A 21682-nucleotide genomic window follows, 5' to 3' on the forward strand; every position below is an offset into this window, starting at 1 on the left:
TTTCTGCGCTTCTGACTCTCCCATGTTAAGTGCGTTAGGCATAATTAGCTGACAAACAGAAAAATAAATATATTACTCTTGCCATGCTCACGTATTACGAAGGAGGGATGCAAAGAGCTTGCACTTTCTTTCATATCTTATATGTCCTATGTTTCTCCCAAGATCAAGAGCAGGGAATGTGTTGCACAGAAGTGTTCAGGGAAGGCTGTTCTCAGAATCAGTGAAAACAGCTGCTGTGAGCTCTGGCTGCACTTCACTGCTCATGGCCTAAGGCCATGAAGAGGCCAATAAAGGCTGGAGCTCAAGAACACCAACCCAGATCCAAGGTTACCTCTCTGGCACCCAGCCATGAAGCTCCTTTTTCCTATCTTTGCCAGCCTCATGCTACAGTACCAGGTGAACACAGGTAATGTGGAATCCTGGGTTTAGAAAGGGTCGGTAAGAGGAAGCAGGGATTTGGCTGTCCATGACAATGGGAACCCAAGCAATGCTGAAAAAGGAGATGCCCAAACGGACAGCTGAAGAGTTTGTTTATTACCTCAGTCATGCATCATCCCCCATGCATCCCCATAGGCCCCAACCCTAGACTCTGTCTGATAGGGATACACAGGGAGCTATAGAGAAAGCAGTAAGTTATCTGCATACTCAGAAACTATCCAACATATAAGGGCTGCCTTCCTGCCCTCTACATGGCTATCATCTGGGACTCAGCCAAGTCTACCTCATTTTTGCTGTATTTCTAATTTAAAACATCTTTTGAAGCAAATGTTCATATTAGGAATATGGAATAAGGAATAAGTCCTTACCCTTATGTCAAAAAATCTCCTCTAAGGATCCAGTACATAGGTCTATGTTCTCCATCCCAACTTTTTCAGATTTTTACAGAATTTCATCCCTTTTCTTAGTCTTTGTCTTCTTGGAAACCCCCAAATCACGCATCCAGGTATCTGGGAATACATTTCAAACAGCTGAACCAGAGGATTGGCCGTTGTTTTTTGGAAAGAATAAAGAAGCACGAAGACTTGTTTCAGAATAAAAGAATCACCTTGATATTTAGAATAATTGGCAGAGAAGGGAAAGTGAAAGAGTCGAGATATTTCTAATATTTTTAACTGGGACCTTAAGAGGAGAGTGGTAACATAAGCAAGTATGGCTGTGGTCTTGGGCAAAGTCACTTAGCTACTTTGAGCCTCAAATTCCTCATGAGTATAGCAGGTCAATCAATGTAGCTGCTTGAAATATAAGAATTTTACTGTTTTGTCTCTAGAAAGAAATGGTGTTGAAATGTATGTAAATATTAGGTACTACATAAGCTTCTTGTTATTTATGGAAAATGAGTTGAATTGTTAAGATTACAGAGTGAGAGAGAACTTTCTTGATTCAGAAAAAAGGGTGAGACATTGGGATTTTAAAAATCAGCAGATGAAGATGGGAGTACCAAACTAAGCAGAGAATTTAGAGCTATAGATAACCATGTGGGAGATACTTTGATAGAGATGAGATTAAGGCTGTGATGATGAGTAAGGCCTCTGAGGGACAGAATGTCCAGAGAGACTGCAAAAGATAGAACACCATGCCCCAGGAACCACAGGTCAAGTGATTGTCAAGGAGGGTGAGGTCCATGGACCACTGGGTTTGGCAAGAAGTCAGCATTCCTAAAAGTCTAACTGATCTCTTTTGAAAGTCTTACTTGGATTAGTTTTATGACAGATTTTGCTCTTGTTGGTATTTCCTAGGTTTATGAGGAAGGATAGTGATTCTCTGTAAGAGTCTACAATGTCTAAGTGTTTACAATGTCTAACTGTCTAAGCTGTAGGTCTAAAATCCTATCCTGGGGGTGCCTAGGTGGCTCAGTTGGTTAAGCATCTGCCTTCAGCTCAGGTCATGATCCCAAGGTCCTGGGATTGAGTCCTGCATCAAGCTCCTTGCTCGCCTGGGAGCCTGCTTCTCCAGAACCCTTCCTCTGCCTCTCACCATTGCCCCTCTCCCTCCCCCCACAGCCACTCTCTCTCAGAAATAAATTAAAAATATTTTTAAATATAAAATCCTATCCTGAAGAAAAAAATTGTATCCCCTTTTCTTCTTTCATCTATGTGCCCTTGATTTTAAAAGTTACTCAATGAGGGGGACTAGAGAGATTTATTTTGGATTTCAGGCGTGTATAAAAACTTCCTTGGCCTGTCAGCTGCTTCCATCAACATCCCTAGACACTACACTTAAAACTTAGCATTAATAAACATCCTCTTATTCTATTCCTCACCTTCCAGCACTCTCAACATCATATCTAGCTATTAACCTTAGCCAAATGGTTTTCTCTTTTCTTTGTGCAGAGTATTTTGGCTTGAGAAGATGTTTAATGGGTTTTGGAAGATGCAGAGACCACTGTGCCATGGATGAAAAAGAGATACAGAAATGCAAAAAGAAAAAATGTTGCATTGGACCAAAAGTGGTTCAAATGATAAAAAACTACATGCAAAATGAAATGTCCCACACACTTGAGGGCTCCCAAGAACAACTACCAATTAACAAGAATTTTGATGTTGAGATGCAAACAAAAAATCGTATTTTATCTCTTCTCCCCAAAAGCAAAAGCATCAGCCCTTTTGCTACTGTTAGCACTCTTATTATCTCAAATACCACCAATATAAACTCTGTCATCGCCAACCCTGTGTTCTCAGGAAAGACTTCACATACTGCAATTTCTACCAAGAGTGACACCAAAGAAAGGAGAGATTCAGATACTGACTCCCCACCACCAGCACCACCACCATAGGCACTGCCAACACCATGGCTGGAGCCGGAGGAAGCAGATGAGCAGGGATGTGAGTCTTTCCCTTAAAACACCAAGTTCCTCTCTATCTTTGCTAGCTGTAAAATGAAACATAGGACTGCTTCCTCTGTTGTCAGTCATTCAATAAATACTTATTAAGCACCTATAGTTTACTTAATGTTATCATTCTCACAGAAACCTCACAGAGGAGATAGAACTGGAGAGGAATGGAATTTTAGTTTTCATGCCCAAGAAAGAAAGCAAGCACCAGGAATGAAGACTGTATCACTGAATTTGGCTCATGGATGGCCCAGATTAGGCCTCTGTAACAAGGATTTATGGTTCTCATATCATGTGCCTTTCTTGAGGTAACAGGACGAAAAACATCAAGAGACATTTTTTTTTCACAGATTTTGTGGAAAAGGCCCATATGCAAAAACAGAATGTGCAAGGGCAAGTCTACCTTCCCTACAGAAGAGCATAACTCAGTTCATGAAGCCATTTAAGATAAAAATATGGGAGAATAAAGGAAGGGAGGAGAGGTAAAGGGGATGTATAGGACTTCTGTCTCTGAGCCAAAGCATTTCAACAAGATTCCTGGGGATCCCTGAGTGACTCAGCAGTTTAGTGCCTGCCTTCAGCCCAGGGTGTGATCCTGGAGAACCAGGATCAAGTTCCTGCAGGGAGCCTGCTTCTCCCTCTGCCTGTGTTTCTGCCTCTCTCTCTCTCTCTCTCTCTCTCTCTGTGTGTGTGTGTGTGTCATGAATAAATAAATAAAATCTTAAAAAAACAAAACAAAACAAAAAAAAACAAGATTCCTGACAGGACAATAGGCAATAGGCAGAGCGATGCTTCCAATAGATACAGAATGCAGACTACAAATGCAAACCATGTGAGTAATTTTGAATTTTCTAATAGCTACATTTAAAAAAGCAAAGCTAGATGAAATGAATATTAAAAATGCGAATTATTTAATGCAATAAATCTAAAACATCATTTCAACATATAATCAATATAAACACTGAGATGTTTTGCATGCTGTTTTTGTACTGTCTTTGAAATCCCATATGTACATTACCATTACAGCACATTTCTCTCATAACTTCAACTCCTGCTAAACATGTGTCTCCTGAAGAACCCCAAGCATCTTACGAGTGAGTCCCTCCCTACTACAGCTATTTGCCAAACTCTTGAATTACTTAATTGTTGTCAAACAATTTGCATTTTTGCACACACACCCTGGGTTTGAGTTTACTAATAAATCAAAAATTACTATGTAGGGGAGGGGGGCCCTTTTGTGCTCAGTTCCTATGTACACACTTTGAAGCCATGAGTCTGACTTCCGATTCCAGCACAGTAGTTGAGTGGATCACAGCAGTTACCATTGCTGCTGGGACAGTTGCAACTGGTTATCTAGCTTACAAAAGATTTTGTGTCAAAGATCATTGCAGCAAATCTATCCAGAAAGATAGTCCCAAAATAATACATGATTTTGACACAGAGGGTTTGAGAGATAAAGCTGTACAATGCTGTTACTAAAGCTCCGAAAAGTTTCTGTGATGGGGCTCACACAAAACATAACAGAGGCTGGAGACAACATGAGACCTCTAATTATGAAGAAAAAAGAAACAAACAGTTTCGGTGCTGCAAACTGACTTGTCATGATGTTACCTGAATGTTTAATTAAACTGACCACCACTATCTAATTCAACTTCCCTAGATTCTTTGCAAACTGCAACTTTCACATTCACAGCATTTGCCCTACTTAAAACGTTGTGGTGCATATTTGCTTTAAAAAAAAAATAAGGAAAAATAAAAACCAACTTCATTGTTTGTGGGATATCTTAGTCTTAAAAGGATCTATTTGGGCAGGCCTGGTGGCCCAGTGGTTTAGCGCCACCATAAGCCCTGGGCGTGATCCTGGAGGCCCAGGATCAAGTCCCACGTCAGGCTCTCTTGCATGGAGCCTGCTTTGCCCTCTGCCTGTGTCTCTGCCATTCTCTCTCTGTGCCTTTCATGAATAAATAAATAAAAATCTTAAAAAAAAAAAGGATCTATTTTTTTAATTTAAAATAATGACATTAGAATACAGTTGTATGTTGAAGTTCACATAATAAATTATTCTCAAAATCGTGTATATGCAGATTGTATTTGTGAGATTCAAAGAAAAATGATCACCCTGTCATAATAATTAGTGAACCTAAAATGTAAATTGGGTATGATTCACCTACATTAATTTCTTAATACAATCTAGGAAAACATCTATTATGACCTTGACTTTCTTCTTTTTTTAAGTTTTTATTTAAATTCCAGTTAATTAACATACAGTATAATATTAGTTTCAGCTGTACTTGATTTTCTTCTTAACAGTGGTAAGGACACTGAATGAATATGGCTTCATGCTTTCACAGTTTCAACCAAAATGAACTATAAATGTTATTCCACTTAACTGCAAGTAGGCCAGGTCAAGGGGATGGTAACTTTTGTATTCAATTTTTTTCAAGATTTTATTTATTTATTCATGAGAGACACAGAGAGAGAGAGAGGCAGAGACATAGGCAGAAGGAGAAGCAGGCTTCATGCAGGGAGCCTTCATGCAGGGAGCCTCAAGTCATGCAGGGACTTGATCCCAGAACTCAAGGATCACACCCTGGGCTGAAAGCAGACACTCAACCACTGAGCCTCCCAGGCGTCCCTGTATTGATTTTTTTTTTAAGCACATTCATTTCTTCAGTCATTCAGCAAATATTTTTTAGCATTTACTCCTTCCTAGTCTCTGAGCAAGACACTAAGGATTGGGAGATAAATGACCTCTGATTGCTTTTGTATTGTAAAACATTCACAGTCAACTGAGATAGAGAAATAGAAAACAAATGACTGTGGAACAATACGATGCCACAGTAAAAGTGCTCACTGCCACTAGCAAGTAGAAGAGCCTTCAGGGGTGTCTGGGTAGAGCAGTCAGGTAAGCTTCTGACTCAGGTCGTGAAATGGATTCCTGCATCAGGCTCTACACTCAGTGCAGGAGTCTACTTGGGATTCTCTCTCCCTCTCCCCTTCCCCGCCGCCCTCCCTCTACCCAACAGGATAGCTCTCACTCAAATAAATAAATCTTTAAGAAAAAAAAAAAAAGCCCTCAGCCCTGGTTAGGCAGGAGGTAGGTGCAGAGGCTGAGGAAGAGGGGAAAGAGGGGTGGGCTCTAGGAGGAGGCAATACCTGATCTGTTTTTAAAGACTGAGTAAAGTTAGGTCTCTTTGTGTGAGGTGGGACTTTTGGAGATAGGCAGAGAGACTGCATGACTAAGGGTGTGGGGAGGAAGAAAAGGAGAGAGAACAGAATGTATGGGCTCTCCATTGCCAGAGAGCCTGGGCATTCGAGTAGGAGAGATATTTATCTGATCTTTGGAATTTGAGTAGGAGAGAACCTTGAAAGCCCATTTAGCAATCCAAGCCCCAAAGTCAGAAGACCTGAGGGACCCTCATCCTTGACCTCCTCGAGGTTATTAGGCAGCACTCAAATCATCCTTTACAAATGAGATGCATTCACTTGCCATCAGGGAAATACAAATCAAAACCACAATGAAATACCACCTCACATCAGTGAGAATGGGGAAAATTAATAAGGCAGGAAACCACAAATGTTGGAGAGGATGTGGAGAAAGGGGAACCCTCTTGCACTGTTGGTGGGAATGTGAACTGGTGCAGCCACTCTGGAAAACTGTGGAGGTTCCTCAAAGAGTTAAAAATAGATCTGCCCTATGACCCAGCAATTGCACTGCTGGGGATTTACCCCAAAGATACAGATGCAGTGAAACGCCAGGACACCTGCACCCCGACGTTTATAGCAGCAATGTCCACAATAGCCAAACTGTGGAAGGAGCCTCAGTGTCCATCGAGAGATGAATGGATAAAGCAGATGTGGTTTATGTATACAATGGAATATTACTCAGCCATTAGAAACGACAAATACCCACCATTTGCTTCGATGTGGATGGAACTGGAGGGTATTATGTTGAGTGAAATAAGTCAATCAGAGAAGGACAAACATTATATGGTCTCGTTCATTTGGGGAATACAAAAAATAGTGAAAGGAATAAAGCAGAAAGGAGAAAAAATGAGTGGGAAATATCAGGTGGGGAGACAGAACATGAGAGACTCTTAACTCTGGGAAACGAACTAGGGGAGGTGGGCAGGGGGTGGGGGTGACTGGGTGACAGGCACTGAGGGGGGCACTTGATGGGATGAGCACTGGGTGTTATTCTATATGTTGGCAAATTTAATACCAATAAAAAATAAATTTATATTAAAAAATGAGATGCATTCACTGTCTGTTGAACTCAGAGAAGATGCTAGTGGTGTTTCAAGGGAGTGAGGAATATAGGGGTCTGATTTCAACTGAGTGATTTCAACCTTTGCTACATTTAACTGCAAGTTTATAGGAAATTCAGAGAATGGAAAAACAACTAAACAATCCCACAAGAAAATAATCGGATAAATCAAGAATCAAGTTTTCTATAAGAGAACTGCCTCAGCTCTTGAAAAGACAATGAGAGGGAGGCCTACTCTAGATTTAAAAAGGAATGAAGAGCCATAACAACAAAACGTAATGCATTGTCCTTAATTGGATCTTGGTTTAAAAAGGGAACAAAAAATTGTAAAAGACAACTGGGGGCAGCCCAGGTGGCTCAGTGGTTTAGCACCGCCTTTCAGGCCAGGGTGTGATCCTGGAGACCCGGGATGGAGTCCCACGTCAGGCTCCCTGCATGGAGCCTGCTTCTCCTTCTGCCTGAGTCTCTGCCTCTCTTTCTCTCTCTCTCTCTCTCTCTCTCTTTAAATAAATAAAATCTTAAAAAAAAAAAAAAAGACAATTGGGAACAATTAGGGAACAACTGAATATGTTGTCAGGAATGCCATGCCTTCCCCTAGCTTCTGGGGCTCTCATTTGTCCATGCTTCTTCTGCAGATCTTGCCCTTCTACTACCTCATAAAAAAGGATTGCTGATATGCATCCATTGGCTGTAGCTTCACCTTCTAGCATTACTGTTATCAGCCCAGTCATGGCCTTGACACCATTCCTCCAGCCACGGTTCCAGCCTCTCAAACACACGACCCTTGGAGTCAGATTGACATGAATATGAACTTTATTTCTGCTACTTACTTATGGTAGAACCTCTACTAAGAAACTTGAATTTCCACTGCCTCCAATCCCTTATCTGCAAAATGGGGAAAATATTCCTTGCTTGGAATAACTGCTAAAAGTACTAAATTATATCACTTATCTAACACCCCTGGAACACTCTGTAGCCCAGTTATACTCAATAGAAATGGGTTCTTTTCTTCCCATGTCATAAATCAGGGCAAGCCTGTGTTCGTCTTATGTTTCTGGTCTTTCATCCATTCAAGAACTATTTAATGAGGACCTAGTATGTATGGAGTAAGTGCAAAAGAAATCAACACCTCCATCAACCATGGATCTCCTAAGCTGTGAAAAAAATATATGCTAAAGTGAGAATCTAAATGCATGAGTCCAGCCTCTCTGAGCACCACTCCATTCCAAAACTTCCTCTCCTAGTGTAAGCTACCCATCTGGACATGACCCCAGGAATTTCAGTTAAGGTAAGAAAAACATCTGTGTAAGAAAAAGCAAAGTATGGGAAAGGGCGGAGGACCCAAACCGTGGAGTCCCTTGGCATCTAACTTCTATGGAAAGAACAGGGTCCACGAATAATTTGTTATAATCAGAAATGCTTCTTTTCAGGGCAGCTCCATGGGCCTAAAGCCAAAACTATGTCTGATGAAGCACCCAAAGGTGTCATCAGCCCTCCAAAGTTAGCATCACCTATAGTACCTTGCCCTGTCCCCACAGAACCCACTTGACTTTCACACATCACAGCTTTTTACAGTGAGTAGTTTTCTTCTCTGCAGATGAGCCCTCTAAGTAAACTCCTGCTCTGGGAAGGCGAGCAGCTTTGACTTTGTTTAGTTTTATCTTGTTTTAATTTGGGAAGAGGGAGAGTAATTTGTTGGGTGGTTCTTAAAGGACTTCTTCTGAGCTCTGAAAGGGCTGCATGGTGGCAGAGACAGGTTTTTCATACAGATCAGTGGTCCATGACGTCGTCAACTTTGCGACTTCTCAAACTGGAGTGATAACCCATCAGTCTTTCTCTCTCTAGATAACTTGTATATGTGCATATAGGTGATTTTTAATGATCAGAGAAAGGCTGAAAAATAAATTAAAAAGAAAGGATGGGGGCGGCCCGGGTGGCTGGGCAATTTGGCGCTGCCTTCGGCCCGGGGCCTGATCCTGGGGACCTGGGATCGAGTCCTGCGTCGGGCTCCCTGCATGAAGCCTGCTTCTCCCTCTGCCTGTGTCTCTGCCTCTCTCTCTCTCCCTCTCTCTGTCTCTCATGAATAAATAAATAATCTTTAGAAAGAAAGAAAGAAAGAAAGAAAGAAAGAAAGAAAGAAAGAAAGAAAGAAAAAGAAAGAAAGAAAGAAAGAGGAAGGAAGGGAGGGAGGGAGGGCGGGCAAGGCACATTTTAGAGGACAAATTATATTAGGAATGATTTTGTAGGGAAGAGGGAGAGAGACGTGTACACTGTGTGATTTAAGTTTGCTGACCAAGTGATCTTTTTTAGACTAAGGGGGCTATATTCTATTATTAATGTGCTAGGAGTATCTTGATGACTGTCATTTTATAATGTTTTGTTTATTTATATATTAGTTTAACTAGGCTCCACGCCCAACATGGGACCCCAACATGGGGTTGAACTCATGACCTCAAGATCAAGAGTCACACACTCTACCAACTGAGCAGCCAGGTGCCCCTATAAATTTTGAAATCAGTAAGTGAAAGCCCTACCACTTCATTCTTTTTTCCGAATTGTTATTACCTTTTGCCTTATTACATAAGTGATAATATCAGCTTGTCAGTTTCTGGGGGAAAAAAATCCTGCTCAAATTTTGATAGGCATTGTGTTGATTCTATAGTCAACAGAGCATGTAAAGAGATGCTCCATCAGAGAAAAGCAAATCCAACTAACAATGGTATTGGTAACATTAGAAAGCTGGATAATGACACATGTCAGAGAAGATGAGGGACATAGGAAACCTCTACTACTACTTGGAGAAATATGGACAGTTCATGTTTCTTAGAACAATGTACTACTTAGTTAAATTAATTATACACTTATCTTATGACTCAAGAATTCTACTCCTCGGTATATCCCAAAGATTTTCCTACCCAAGTCCTAAGAAGGTATGTTCTATGTCATTATTTACAGCATTATAAGTATTGGCAATACCAATACCAATCTAAGGCAATCTATAGCCATTCTGGAGTGCTGGATCAATAAAATTATATGCATACATACTTTAGAATATAACACATAAGTTAGGAACAACAGATTCAATCAATATACACACAGCTATGTAGGTGAACATTAACTATTCTGGTCCTGAGTGGAAAAAAAAAGAAACAGATATATAATACCATTTATGTAAACTAAAAATACAGGGCACCTGGGGGGTTCAATGGTTGAGCACCTGCCTTTGGCTCAGGTCATGATCCCAGAGTCCTGGGATCCAGTCCCACATCGGGCTCCCCACAGGGAGCCTGCTTCTCCCTCTGCCTATGTCTCTGCCTCAATCTGTGTGTCTCTCATCAATAAATAAATAAAATCTTTAAAAAAAAATAAAAATACATGCAGAGAATAACACATTTAAAAGAATATGTAAAGATATTCATTAGATTCATTAGAGCAAATAGTGTATACAGTTAAAGAGAAATGAATGGATAAAACAAGAATGAATGGAGGAGAGTGTTTAATTCAATAGTTGAGATACAAAACAATGGTGAAGATGAAAGGAATAGATAAAAAGAGAGTAGTTTGCACTACAGCCTAGACCAGCTGGGAAGCTTTTGCAAGCTTTTGCCTACTCTTGGCTGCAGTAAAATCCTCAAGGCACAAGCTAGAGAACATTCTTAATATGCTTCAAAAATTCAGAGGTTCTGCTAACATGTAAGTGTACAGGAATTACAAACTGTCTTTCTCTTTGTACCTGAGACTACAGATCTACAGAAACTCTACTGAAGTGGAAGACTCCATTATTTTCATGGAGTTTTGCTGCATTTTGTGGCCTATATGTAGCAGGCAACTAAGCTACCGACTACTTTCTCTTCACCAGATCTAATCAGCACACTGCAGACTGGTGCTGATATTCTGTGGGCTTTTAAGATTATCAAGCTTCCTGTGCATCTATGGGAGAAAAAGTAAGACAAGATGATGAGAGGGTACTACAGTCTCTATTAGGTGAAAGCAAATTGCATAAGAATTACATGACAGGTAATGATTAATATTCTCAGTTCCTTTCTCACTTAAGTCTAGGCAAAGAAAGAAAACAATTCATTGGGCTTCCTACTGGCTGTCTTCCACCTTGAATTTCAGCTTTGAGCACAGTCCTAGAAATAAACACATAATCATGGTGAAAGTACCATTTGATGCTAATGGTAAGATCACTTTGGCTCTAGAGAGTCAATGTATATCTGACAAAGAACCCCTTATAATTCTGGATTTCTCATATCCAGAGTTTATCACTCATGTATTCTCACTCTTGGAGGATCTGAGAATTAAAAATCAATCCTGGTAAACAAGACCAATAAATGGAAGTTCAATTCAAAAGCAACTCAATTAATTAATAAGTGCCCTATCATGATACCACAGGATACAAAGGGAAGGGTAGCAACCTGGAAGAAGATCTACAGAAAAGCAATACTAATAATGAGAATATTTAAAAATTATAGAACATTTTTAAAGTGGTAGGTACCATACTCAGAACTTTGAATGTATTATCTCCTTTATCCTAACAACAGCCTTATACATATTATATAAATAATATAACTGAGGTTTCAGTTAAACTGCTAAAGGTCACAGATAAGGAACAGAATCAGGACTTGAATCCATGTCTGTCTAACAATAGAACTCCTACACTTAGTTGTCATGCTGCCCTGACTCCCCGTGGCAATAGCTTTGGAGTGTATGCCCAGTGTCTGTTATACACTATGGCATCCACATGGATAACCTCATTTCATACATTTAGCAATAGCTTGGAAGAAGCTATAGAGGACTTAATTATTACATCTGCTGATGACTCAGTATAAAGAGGAGGAGTGGCAAAGATGCCTATCCTAAAGGAATTAATAAATCCCAAAACACTTGGACAATCCCTGCATTTGCCAAACTTAAGACCTGGTTAGTCCACACTCGGATTATTGCCTTCCCTTCTTACTATCATACTGTAAGAGGAATTGAGGAGAAATGGCATTAGAGTACAGAACAGAAACCATGATGATGAAAGTATTTAAAATCGCTGTTAAGAAACACACACACATTTCGTAAGTCACAAATTCAGTGGTAATACTATATGCTTCTATTTTAAGAGATGGGGAGGAAAGGGTTAACAACTGTCCCACAGTCAATCATCTCCTTTATCAGGGATGCTCCTGGAAAGAAAGAAAAAAAAAACAAAGTTGACTATGATATCCCCGCTTATCTCCTTATAAACATGCCAGCAGACCTGGAAAACTCACTAATGGTATTCACTAGCAGCATAGACTTTATCTAACGGGATACATCTGCTGCTCTGAATACATCCAGATTGTTTCTAGTAAACAAAACTGGAATCCATAATTTACAAAGGCATGGCTCCTTGAAAAAATGTCATGTATTTATGTTATGCAATTTTCAGAGAATAAAATGAAAATGTCTCTCAATGAAACATCCTCCTTTGTGTGATATGCTCACATGCATCACTTAGACATTACTCAAAGATCTACGTTAAACCCAAACCACAGCTCATTCTAATGAAACACATAGGAGCTGGGAAGCAATGTGGACACCCCAGACTTATTCATGTTTTCCCTGTGCTTCATAATTACTTGTATCCTTGAAACTGTAACTAAAGCTTAACATGAGAAAGACTGCTGATTCGTGTGAATCTGATTTGAACTCAGTCAATCTTTTGTGTTAATCAAGAAAGAAAGCAAGTATTGCTGTGTAAGTATATTCATCTCAAAATTTTTGAGAAACCCACTCTGGAAAACAGTATGGAAACTCCTCAAAAAAATAAAAATGGAAGTACCATTATTCCACCTCTGGGTATTTACCCAAAGAAAACACAAACACTAGTTCACAAAGATATATAGACCCTTGTGTTTACTACATCATTATTTACAATAGCCAGGATATGAAAGCTACCTACCTAAGGGTTCATCGACAGATGAATGGATAAAGGAGATGTGATATATATATACACAGTGGATTATGACTAAGCCATAAAAAAAGAATGAAATCTTGCTGTTTGCAACATGGATGGACTTAGTATAATACTAAGTGAAATAAGTCATACAAAAAAGACAAATACCATATGATTTCACTTATATGTGGAATCTAGAAAACAAGACAAACAACAATAGTAGAATCAGACTCATAGAGAACAAACTGGTGATTGCCAGAAGGCAGGGTGGTGGAGGGGAAAGGCAATATAGGTAAGGTGGATTAAGATGTACAAACTTCCAGCTATAAAATTAATAATAATTCACAGGGATGAAAGTACAACATAGGGAATATAGTAAATGATACTGCATTTACTTTGTATGTGACATAACTTTGTATGTGACAGATGGCAACTACTTTTTGCATTGAGCTTTTTGTAATATATGGAATTATTGAATCAATATGTTACACACCTGAAACGAATATATTACGTCAATTACAATTTAAAAACTTGAAAAATTAAAATAAAGAACTAAGAAAAAAAAGGTTTTCAAAGATGTGCTCCCTACATGGAAGTAGTTTGACTTTTTTTTTTAAAGATTTTATTTATTTATTCATGAGAGACACAGAGAGAGAGAGAGAATGGCAGAGAGACACAGGCAGAGGGAGAAGCAGGCTCCATGCAGGGAGCCCGATGTGGGATCCCGGTCTCCAGGATCATGCCCTGGGCTGCAGGCGACACTAAACCGCTGAGCCACCGGGGCTGCCCAGTTTGACTTTTTTAAAGTTTTTTTAATTTAAGTAATCTCTACACCCAATATGGGACTTGACTTCAAAACCCCAAGATCAAGAGTTGTATGCTCTACTGACTGAACCAGCCAGGTGCCCCAAATTAAATTTTTCTAATTTTGAAGTTACATAGATTAATTTTATAACATTCATATAAAACATAAAATTATGAAAAATAAAATAAAATCACAAATAATTCTTCCCAAAGATAAAGGCCATTAAAATGTGGGGTATATATTTTTCTAGATTATATATTTTTATATTTTAAACACATATATGTATATGTATAAATATATATAACAAAGATTAGTTCATCCTATCCCATAATTTTCCTTTCTCACTTAATGTATCATTGACAATTTTTTATCTCATGAGTCCTCAATTATTACAACTGTTTAAAGCTGCATGGAATTCTAATGTGTTCTGTACCATAAATAAGCAAATTCTATATTGATGGACATTTAGATTTTCACACCATCATTAAACAATACTAAGAAAGAAATGTAGTACTTAGACATATTTGTGAACTTATTCATTTTTTCCATGTGTATTAATTCTGGGCCAAAGGGTAGCATAGTTTCATTTTATTTTTTTTCTCGATGCAGTTTTTTAAATATATATTTTTTTATTGGAGTTCAATTTGCCAACATATAGTATAACACCCAGTGCCCACCCCGTCAAGTGCCCCCCTCTTGCATTATTGGTGGGAATGTGAACTGGTACAGCCACTCTGGAAAACTGTGTGGAGGTTCCTCAAAGAGTTAAAAATAGAGTTACCCTATGACCCAGCATTTGCACTACTGAGGATTTACCCCAAAGATACAGATGCAGTGGAAAACTGAGACACCTGCACCCCAATGTTTATAGTTTCGCTTTGTTTAACTTTGTTTTAGACATTGAATATATATTGCAAATTGCTCTCCAAAATATATTGCATTAATTTAATCTCACAGAGTACACAATTGTCCCCATTTTGCCTTACCCTTACCAACAGTAGCTAGAAAGTGTACTTTCAAAGACTGGGTGCTTGTCTTCCAGATATTCTGTGAGAACTCAGTAAATGTATGCGATAGCCAACGAGACCGTCTGGCCAAATCCATTTGCCATGATGGCAGAGATTTCTGTTTTATTTTACTTTATTACTTGCTCATTGCCCAACTTTTTATCTCACCTGAAGTCATAAAGTATAGAGCTTCAGGCAAGTGACATAGGTAGCTCTGTCCATCCACCCCACTACACTGTCCCCATCCTTCAGGCATGAAGTTCTTGCCTCTAGCTTTTGCTGCACTTTTGTTTCTGGCTTCAATGACTTTAAGTAACTTGGAATTCTCCATATCGAGAAGAGAGGGATAGAGGGGAAGGGAGGTGAAAACAAAAGCACTAGATACACCTATTTTTAAAAGAAAAGAAAAAAATTAAGTGGACATCTATCTACAGGAATAGAAGGAAATGAAGCAGAGAGGATTTTTTTTATTTTTTTTAAGATTTTATTTATTTATTTAGTTAGTTATTCATGAGAAACACAGAGGGAGAGGGAGAGACCATAGGCAGAGGGAGAAGCAGGCTCCATGCAGGAAGCCCAATGCAGGACTTGATCCCAGGATTCCAGGATCACCACCCGAGCCGAAGGCAGGCGCTCAACTGCTGAGCCCACCCAGGTGTCCCAAAAGGATTTTTTTTTAAAGCTAGACTTCTCTAAATATACCCTGTTTGGAATATTTAACTTTGGAATCACTTAAATATTTCACCTACTATAGGAAATCAACATCTTAAAAGCAATACCTAAAAATTAAAACCCAAAGAAATCAAATTAACCCATGTATCAAACTGGTAGCATACCACAAACAGAACTATTGAGGAGCACCTGCACCTGGGTGGCTCAGTCAGTTGAGCATCTGACTCTTGATTTCAGTTTAGATCATGATCTCAGGGTCACGAGATGCAGCCTCATGTCCAGCTTTGTGCCAGGCATGGAGCCTGCTTACGATTCTCTCTCTCTCACCCTCTGCCCTTCCCACACACACACCATTCATACTCTCTCTCAGAAAGAAAGAAAGAAAGAAAGAAAGAAAGAAAGAAAGAAAGAAAGAAAGAAAAAGAAAACTATTTAAAGTAAATAATCATTCCCATTGTTGTAAAAGGAGAAACTGGAAAAATAAAATATATGTTCATCAAAGGGTACTGTTTTGGCTAAACCACTGTATATCCATATGTGTAAAATGATGTAAAATTAGAAAAGAACCATGGAGACCCACATTTTTAGATATGAAAAGAACTAGACATATTAAATTTTTGAAAGGAAGCTAAAAAACCATAAGTACAGGATGATACAATTATTTTTTGTAATTGGTTCAATATCACTGACTAAATGTGGCTTTTCTTCTTTTGGTGTACAGTTCTAGGAATTTTGATATGTTTAGATTCATGCAACCATCACCACAAACAAAACATATAATAGCTTCATTGACTAAAAAATTCCTCTTTGTATTCAAACTTTTATCCCACCAGAACCTGTGGCAACCATTCATCTACTTTCCATCACTATAGTTTTGCTTTTCCTAGAATGTTACCTAAATAAAATGTTTTGAGCATGTCTTTGAGATTTATCCAATTTTCCATGTGCATCAATAACCCATTCCTCTTTACTGCTGAATAGAATTGCATTTTGGAGATATAGTGCAGATTTTTTTCTCCTTTCCCTCATTGAAGACATTTGGGGTTTTCCAGTTTAGGACTATATCACAAATAAAATTGCTATAAACATCTGTTTATAGATTTTGGTGTGATCCTAGGTTTTCATTTCACTAGGCCAAAAGTCCAGGTGCAGAATTGCTAGGTCCAATGGGTGATAACTGTATGTTTAACTTTTTTTTTTAAGATTTTATTCATTTATTCATGAGAGAGAGAGAGAGAGAGGCAGAGACAGAGGCAGAGACACAGGCAGAGACACAGGCAGAGGGAGAAGCAGGCTCCATGCAGGGAGCCCGACGTGACTCGATCCCGGATCTCCAGGATCACGCCCTGCGCCAAAGGCAGGCACCAAACCACTGAGCCACCCAGGGATTCCCCAATGTTTAATTTTAAAAGGAACTGACAAACCACCTACCAGAGTGACTGTGCCAGTTTGCATTCCCACCAGCAATGAAAGAGATCCCATCTTCTCCACATCCTTGCCAACAATTAGTATTGTTGAGAATTTTTATTTTAGCAATTCTTATCAATGTGCAGTCATACACTTGTTTTAAAAAGCCAAAGGAGGGATCCCTGGGTGGCGCAGCGGTTTGGCGCCTGCCTTTGGCCCAGGGCGCGATCCTGGAGACCCGGGATCGAATCCCACATCAGGCTCCCGGTGCATGGAGCCTGCTTCTCCCTCCGCCTGTGTCTCTGCCTCTCTCTCTCTCTCTGTGACTATCATAAATAAATAAAAAATTAAAAAAAAAAAAAAAAAAGCCAAAGGATTAGGGGTGCCTTGGTGGCTCAGCGGTTGAGTGTCTGCCTTCGGCTCAAGGCACAATCCCAGAATTCTGGGATCGAGTCCCACATCAGGCTTCCTACAGGGAGCCTGCTTCTCCCTCTGCTTATGTCTCTGCCTCTCTCTCTGTGTCTCTCATAGTTAATAAATAAAATCTTTTTTTAAAAAAAGTCAAAATATTAAAAGAAAGTATATTATATATTATTTATGTAATTGAAACAAAACATAAACACATAAAAGGAAGATAAAAATAAGCAACCAATTCAAGAATCTATAGAAAGAACATCAAAATTAACTTTTTGAAATTAAAAGAAACGCATGTACATAATGACCATGATTTGCTACACACCCAAATCCTCCCTAAAGAAAACAGAAAGCAGGTTAATGTAAGAGTAAATACAAATTAAAAATAAGAGCCTTGCTTTTCTTGCCTCTGATGGCCTGCCTCACCACCCACACACCCTGCCACAGAAATGCTTTCATTACCTGCAGTCCTTTGCCAAATTAGGCCAGTGTCCAGGCACTGGCTCCCCATCTGACTTGGGCCTATGCCAAAGATGTAAAACTCGGTGCAGGTGCCCAGACTTAACACTTCAGGGTGTAGACCTTTTAGCTGATGCTGTAGCCATTACTATGGAGCCAAAGGGAAGAATAGAGTGATTATTAACAGAATTAGGAAAGTCCCAAAGTAACAAAAGATGCTGTGACTCTTGCAAAGTCCATTGACTTAAAAGATAAATATAAAAATATTGGTGCTAAACTTGTTCAAGATGTTGCCAATAACACAAATGAAGAGGCTAGGGATGGCACCACTACTGCTACTGAATGAACATCTGTCAAAACTCTCAGATGGAGTAGCTAAAGATTGGTGGCACAAGTGATGTTGAAATGAAAGAAAAGAAAGGTGGAGTTACACACGCCCTCAATGCTACAGAAGCAGCTGTTGAAGTAAGCATTACTCTGGGAGGCAGTTGTGCCCTGCTTCAGTACATTCCAGCCTTGGAATGCAGCTATGTAGCATTCCAGCTAACTCAGATCAAACAATTGGTATAGAAATTTTTTTAAAGATTTTATTTATTTATTCATGAGATGCAGAGAGAGAGAGAGGCAGAGACACAGGCAGAGGGAGAAGCAGGCTCCATTCAGGGAGCCCGACGTGGGACTCGATCCCGGGTCTCCAAGATCATGCCTTGGGCTGAAGGCGGCACTAAACTGCTGAGCCACCCGGGCTGCCCTGGTATAGAAATTATTAAGAGAACACTCAACTCCAGCTAATGCAGATCAGAAAATTAGTATAGGAATGCCTGGTTGACTCAGCAGTTGAGCGTCTGCCTTCGGCTCCAGGGCACGATCCCAGAATTCTGCAATCGAGTCCTACATCTGGCTCCTGCAGGGAGCCTGCTTCTCCCTCTGCCTATGTCTCTGCCTCTCTCTGTGTGTGTCTCATGAATAAAAAATCTTTTTTAAAAAACTAGTATAGAAATTATTAAAAGAACACTCAAAATTCCTGCAGTGACCATTACTAGGAATGCAAGGGTCGAAGGATCACTAATAATTGATAAAATTATGCAAAGTTATCCAGAAGTTGGTTATGACGCTATGCTTTAAAGATTTTGTGAATATAGTGGGAAAAGGAGTCATCGATCCCATTAAGGTGGTAAGAACTGGCCTGTCTGTTAACTATGGCAGAAGTTGCAGTCACCGGAACTCCTGAAGAACACACAGATCCAGGAATGAGCAGAATGGGTGTTATAGGAGGTGGTATGGGAGGTGGCATGTTCTGATTCCTAGAATAGTGCTTTATCATTATTAATGAGCTGTGAGAGGAAGTTAAAGGCTGTGCTCCACAATAATAACTTTGGAAAGTCAACTGAAGGAAATGACTGAAGGAAAGGCTGGATGATGTTTAAGAAAATCAGTACAACCATCAGTTACTGGTTTCAGTTGACAACATATAATGGTTTACTGTCATCATTGTCCATGCTTACTGACAGCTTTTATTTTTGAATAAAAAAACATTTGCAAAAAAAAAAAAAAAAAAACATTTGCAAGCTCTTGATAACTGAATGCAGGAGCCATGTACCAATGTACTGCTTTTGACTTAAATCACTGAGATGTTTGTACTACTATTCTGTTAAAACCAGGATTTTAGTGCTTGCCATCACCAGATAAAAATTAAAAAGCAGCCTTTCTGTGGAGACCATGAATAATTGTGTACAAAGTAGAGACGTATCCAAATATGTAACAGTCTCTGTGTAATAAAAGTTTGTGCAGTGACATCTGGGTAGCTCAGCAGTTGAGCATCTGCCTTTGGCTTAAGGTGTGACCTCAGGCTCCTGGGATCGAGTCCCACATCAGGCTCCCTGCAAGGAGCCTGCTTCTCCCTCTGCCTCTGCCTCTCTCTGTGTCTCTCATGAATAAATAAAGTCTTTTAAAAATAAAAATAAAAGTTTTTGTAAAGTTGGGGAAAAAAAGAGCCTTAATTCTCCTGCTTGAGACTTGTTACACTTCCCTCCCTTTCCTTCTTTAGAACATTTACTTTAGAAAACTTGTAAGTTCTTTCTCTTTCTTTATTTTTTTAAAGATTTTATTTTTTTATTCATGAGAGACACAGACACAGAGAGAGGGGCAGAGACACAAGCAGAGAGAGAAGCAGGCTCCATGCAGGGACCCTGATGTGGGATTCGATCCCAGGACTCCAGGATCACACCCTGGGCTGTAGGCAGGCGCCAAACCGCTGAGCCACCCAGGCGTCCCTCTTTCTCTTTCTTTAAAATGTGCATAAATCTTTTTAAAAATGTAAGTGGACCTCTGAGCACTTTCCAACCCAGGAATGTCTTTCTCGAAGACCTGGGAGCCACTTCTTTGAAATGCAGTCATCAAGAAAAGATGGCACCTCTGCGGGTAGGTAGGAGCCTAACTTCAGCAGAGTTCCTTGCTCCAAGTTTCAAAAGTACCACGTGCCACAAGGATGCAAGAATTTTGTTTTTCCTTTGGATGAAACCAATCAGCAAACACAAAGACCCACTCTAATTATCAAGTGAATCTAGGATGAGCTATGTGTGACAAATGGTACTTTCACATCCTCTTACTTGAGGACTAGTGACTGTTTACCTTGAGAACATGTCCGTAATGAGATATATCTGCTTGGCTACAGAAATGGCTAAGATTTCAGTCTTTTCAATCTCTTAGCAAATTGTCTATGATGTGCATCACATTCTGGTTTAATGCTATTCAGTGACAAAACTTTTTTCTTTCTCTTCTACCTCTGTGGGGTGGTTTTATTGATTGAGGAGAGATTTTGTTTTTAATTATATTCTCCCCAACAATAACAAATATAAACATACATGTGTGTGTACATGTGCACACACATAGATGACATCAACAAAACTAAGTGAAAAGAGTAGAAAGAAGTGAAAGTGAAAAAAATGAAAGTGGACTACAACAATAAAAGTACTAACATGTGTCCCAACAAGGAGAATAACCTGCCTTGCATGTAAGATTAAGCCAGTTGATCTCAAAGTGTGGTCTCCAAAAAGGGAGCCTTTTTGCATTGTTGGTGGGAATGTAAAGTGGTGCATCCACTTTGGAAAACCATATGGAGGTTTTTCAAAAAATTACATAGAACTACCATGGATCCAGAAATCCCACTTCTGGATATTTATTTGAAGGAAACAAAAACACTAATTCAGAAAGGTATCTGCATCTCCATGTTCACTGCAGTATTATTTACAAGAGTCAAGATATGGAAACAACCTGTGTCCATCTATGGATGAATGGATAGATGTGATTTATATATACAATGGAATGCTATTCAGCCATAAAAAAGAATGAAATCTTGCCACTTGCAACAGCATGGATTGAGAGCATAAAAATAAGTCAGAGAAAAACAAATATAATATGATCTTACTTATATGCGGAATCTAAACCAAATAAAAACCAAGTTCATAGATATAGAGAACAGACTGCTGGTTGCCAGAGATGATAGAGGGAGGTGGGCAAAATGGACAAAGGGGATCAAATGGCACAAAATTCCAGCTATAAAATAAATAAGTTATGGGGATGGACTGTACAACATGGCAACTATATTTACTAATACTGTATTGCATATCTGAAAGTTGCTAAGAGAGTAAATCCGAAGTTCTCATCACCAGAAAATTCTATAATTGTGTATGGTAATAGGTATTAACTAGACTTATTAGTGTGATCACTTCCAAATCTATAGAAATATTATACAAATATAAAATTATCATATTCTACACCTGAAACTAATATAATGTATTCAATTATACTTCAATTGAAAAAAAAAAAAAAGTGTGATCTCTGAACCAGCAGCGTCAACACCATGGGAATGTTTCAGAAATGCCAATCTTAGGGG

General features: G+C 39.3%; 1 protein-coding gene and 1 pseudogene across 1 annotated transcript; both read left to right on the top strand.

Moving 5' to 3' along the window:
* Positions 1–348: 348 nt before the first annotated feature.
* DEFB129 (defensin beta 129) lies at positions 349–2773 on the top strand. Its single transcript, XM_025986122.1, has 2 exons — positions 349–406; positions 2331–2773. The coding sequence occupies exons 1-2, from the start codon at positions 349–351 to the stop codon at positions 2771–2773; spliced, it is 501 nt and encodes a 166-aa protein (XP_025841907.1).
* A 1326-nt stretch (positions 2774–4099) lies between these two features.
* Positions 4100–4425, top strand: LOC112909912 (CDGSH iron-sulfur domain-containing protein 1 pseudogene; annotated as a pseudogene).
* Positions 4426–21682: the final 17257 nt, after the last annotated feature.

The sequence above is a fragment of the Vulpes vulpes genome, chromosome 14 (genome assembly GCF_048418805.1).
Source record: "Vulpes vulpes isolate BD-2025 chromosome 14, VulVul3, whole genome shotgun sequence".
In the NCBI taxonomy this organism is placed as follows: domain Eukaryota; kingdom Metazoa; phylum Chordata; class Mammalia; order Carnivora; family Canidae; genus Vulpes; species Vulpes vulpes.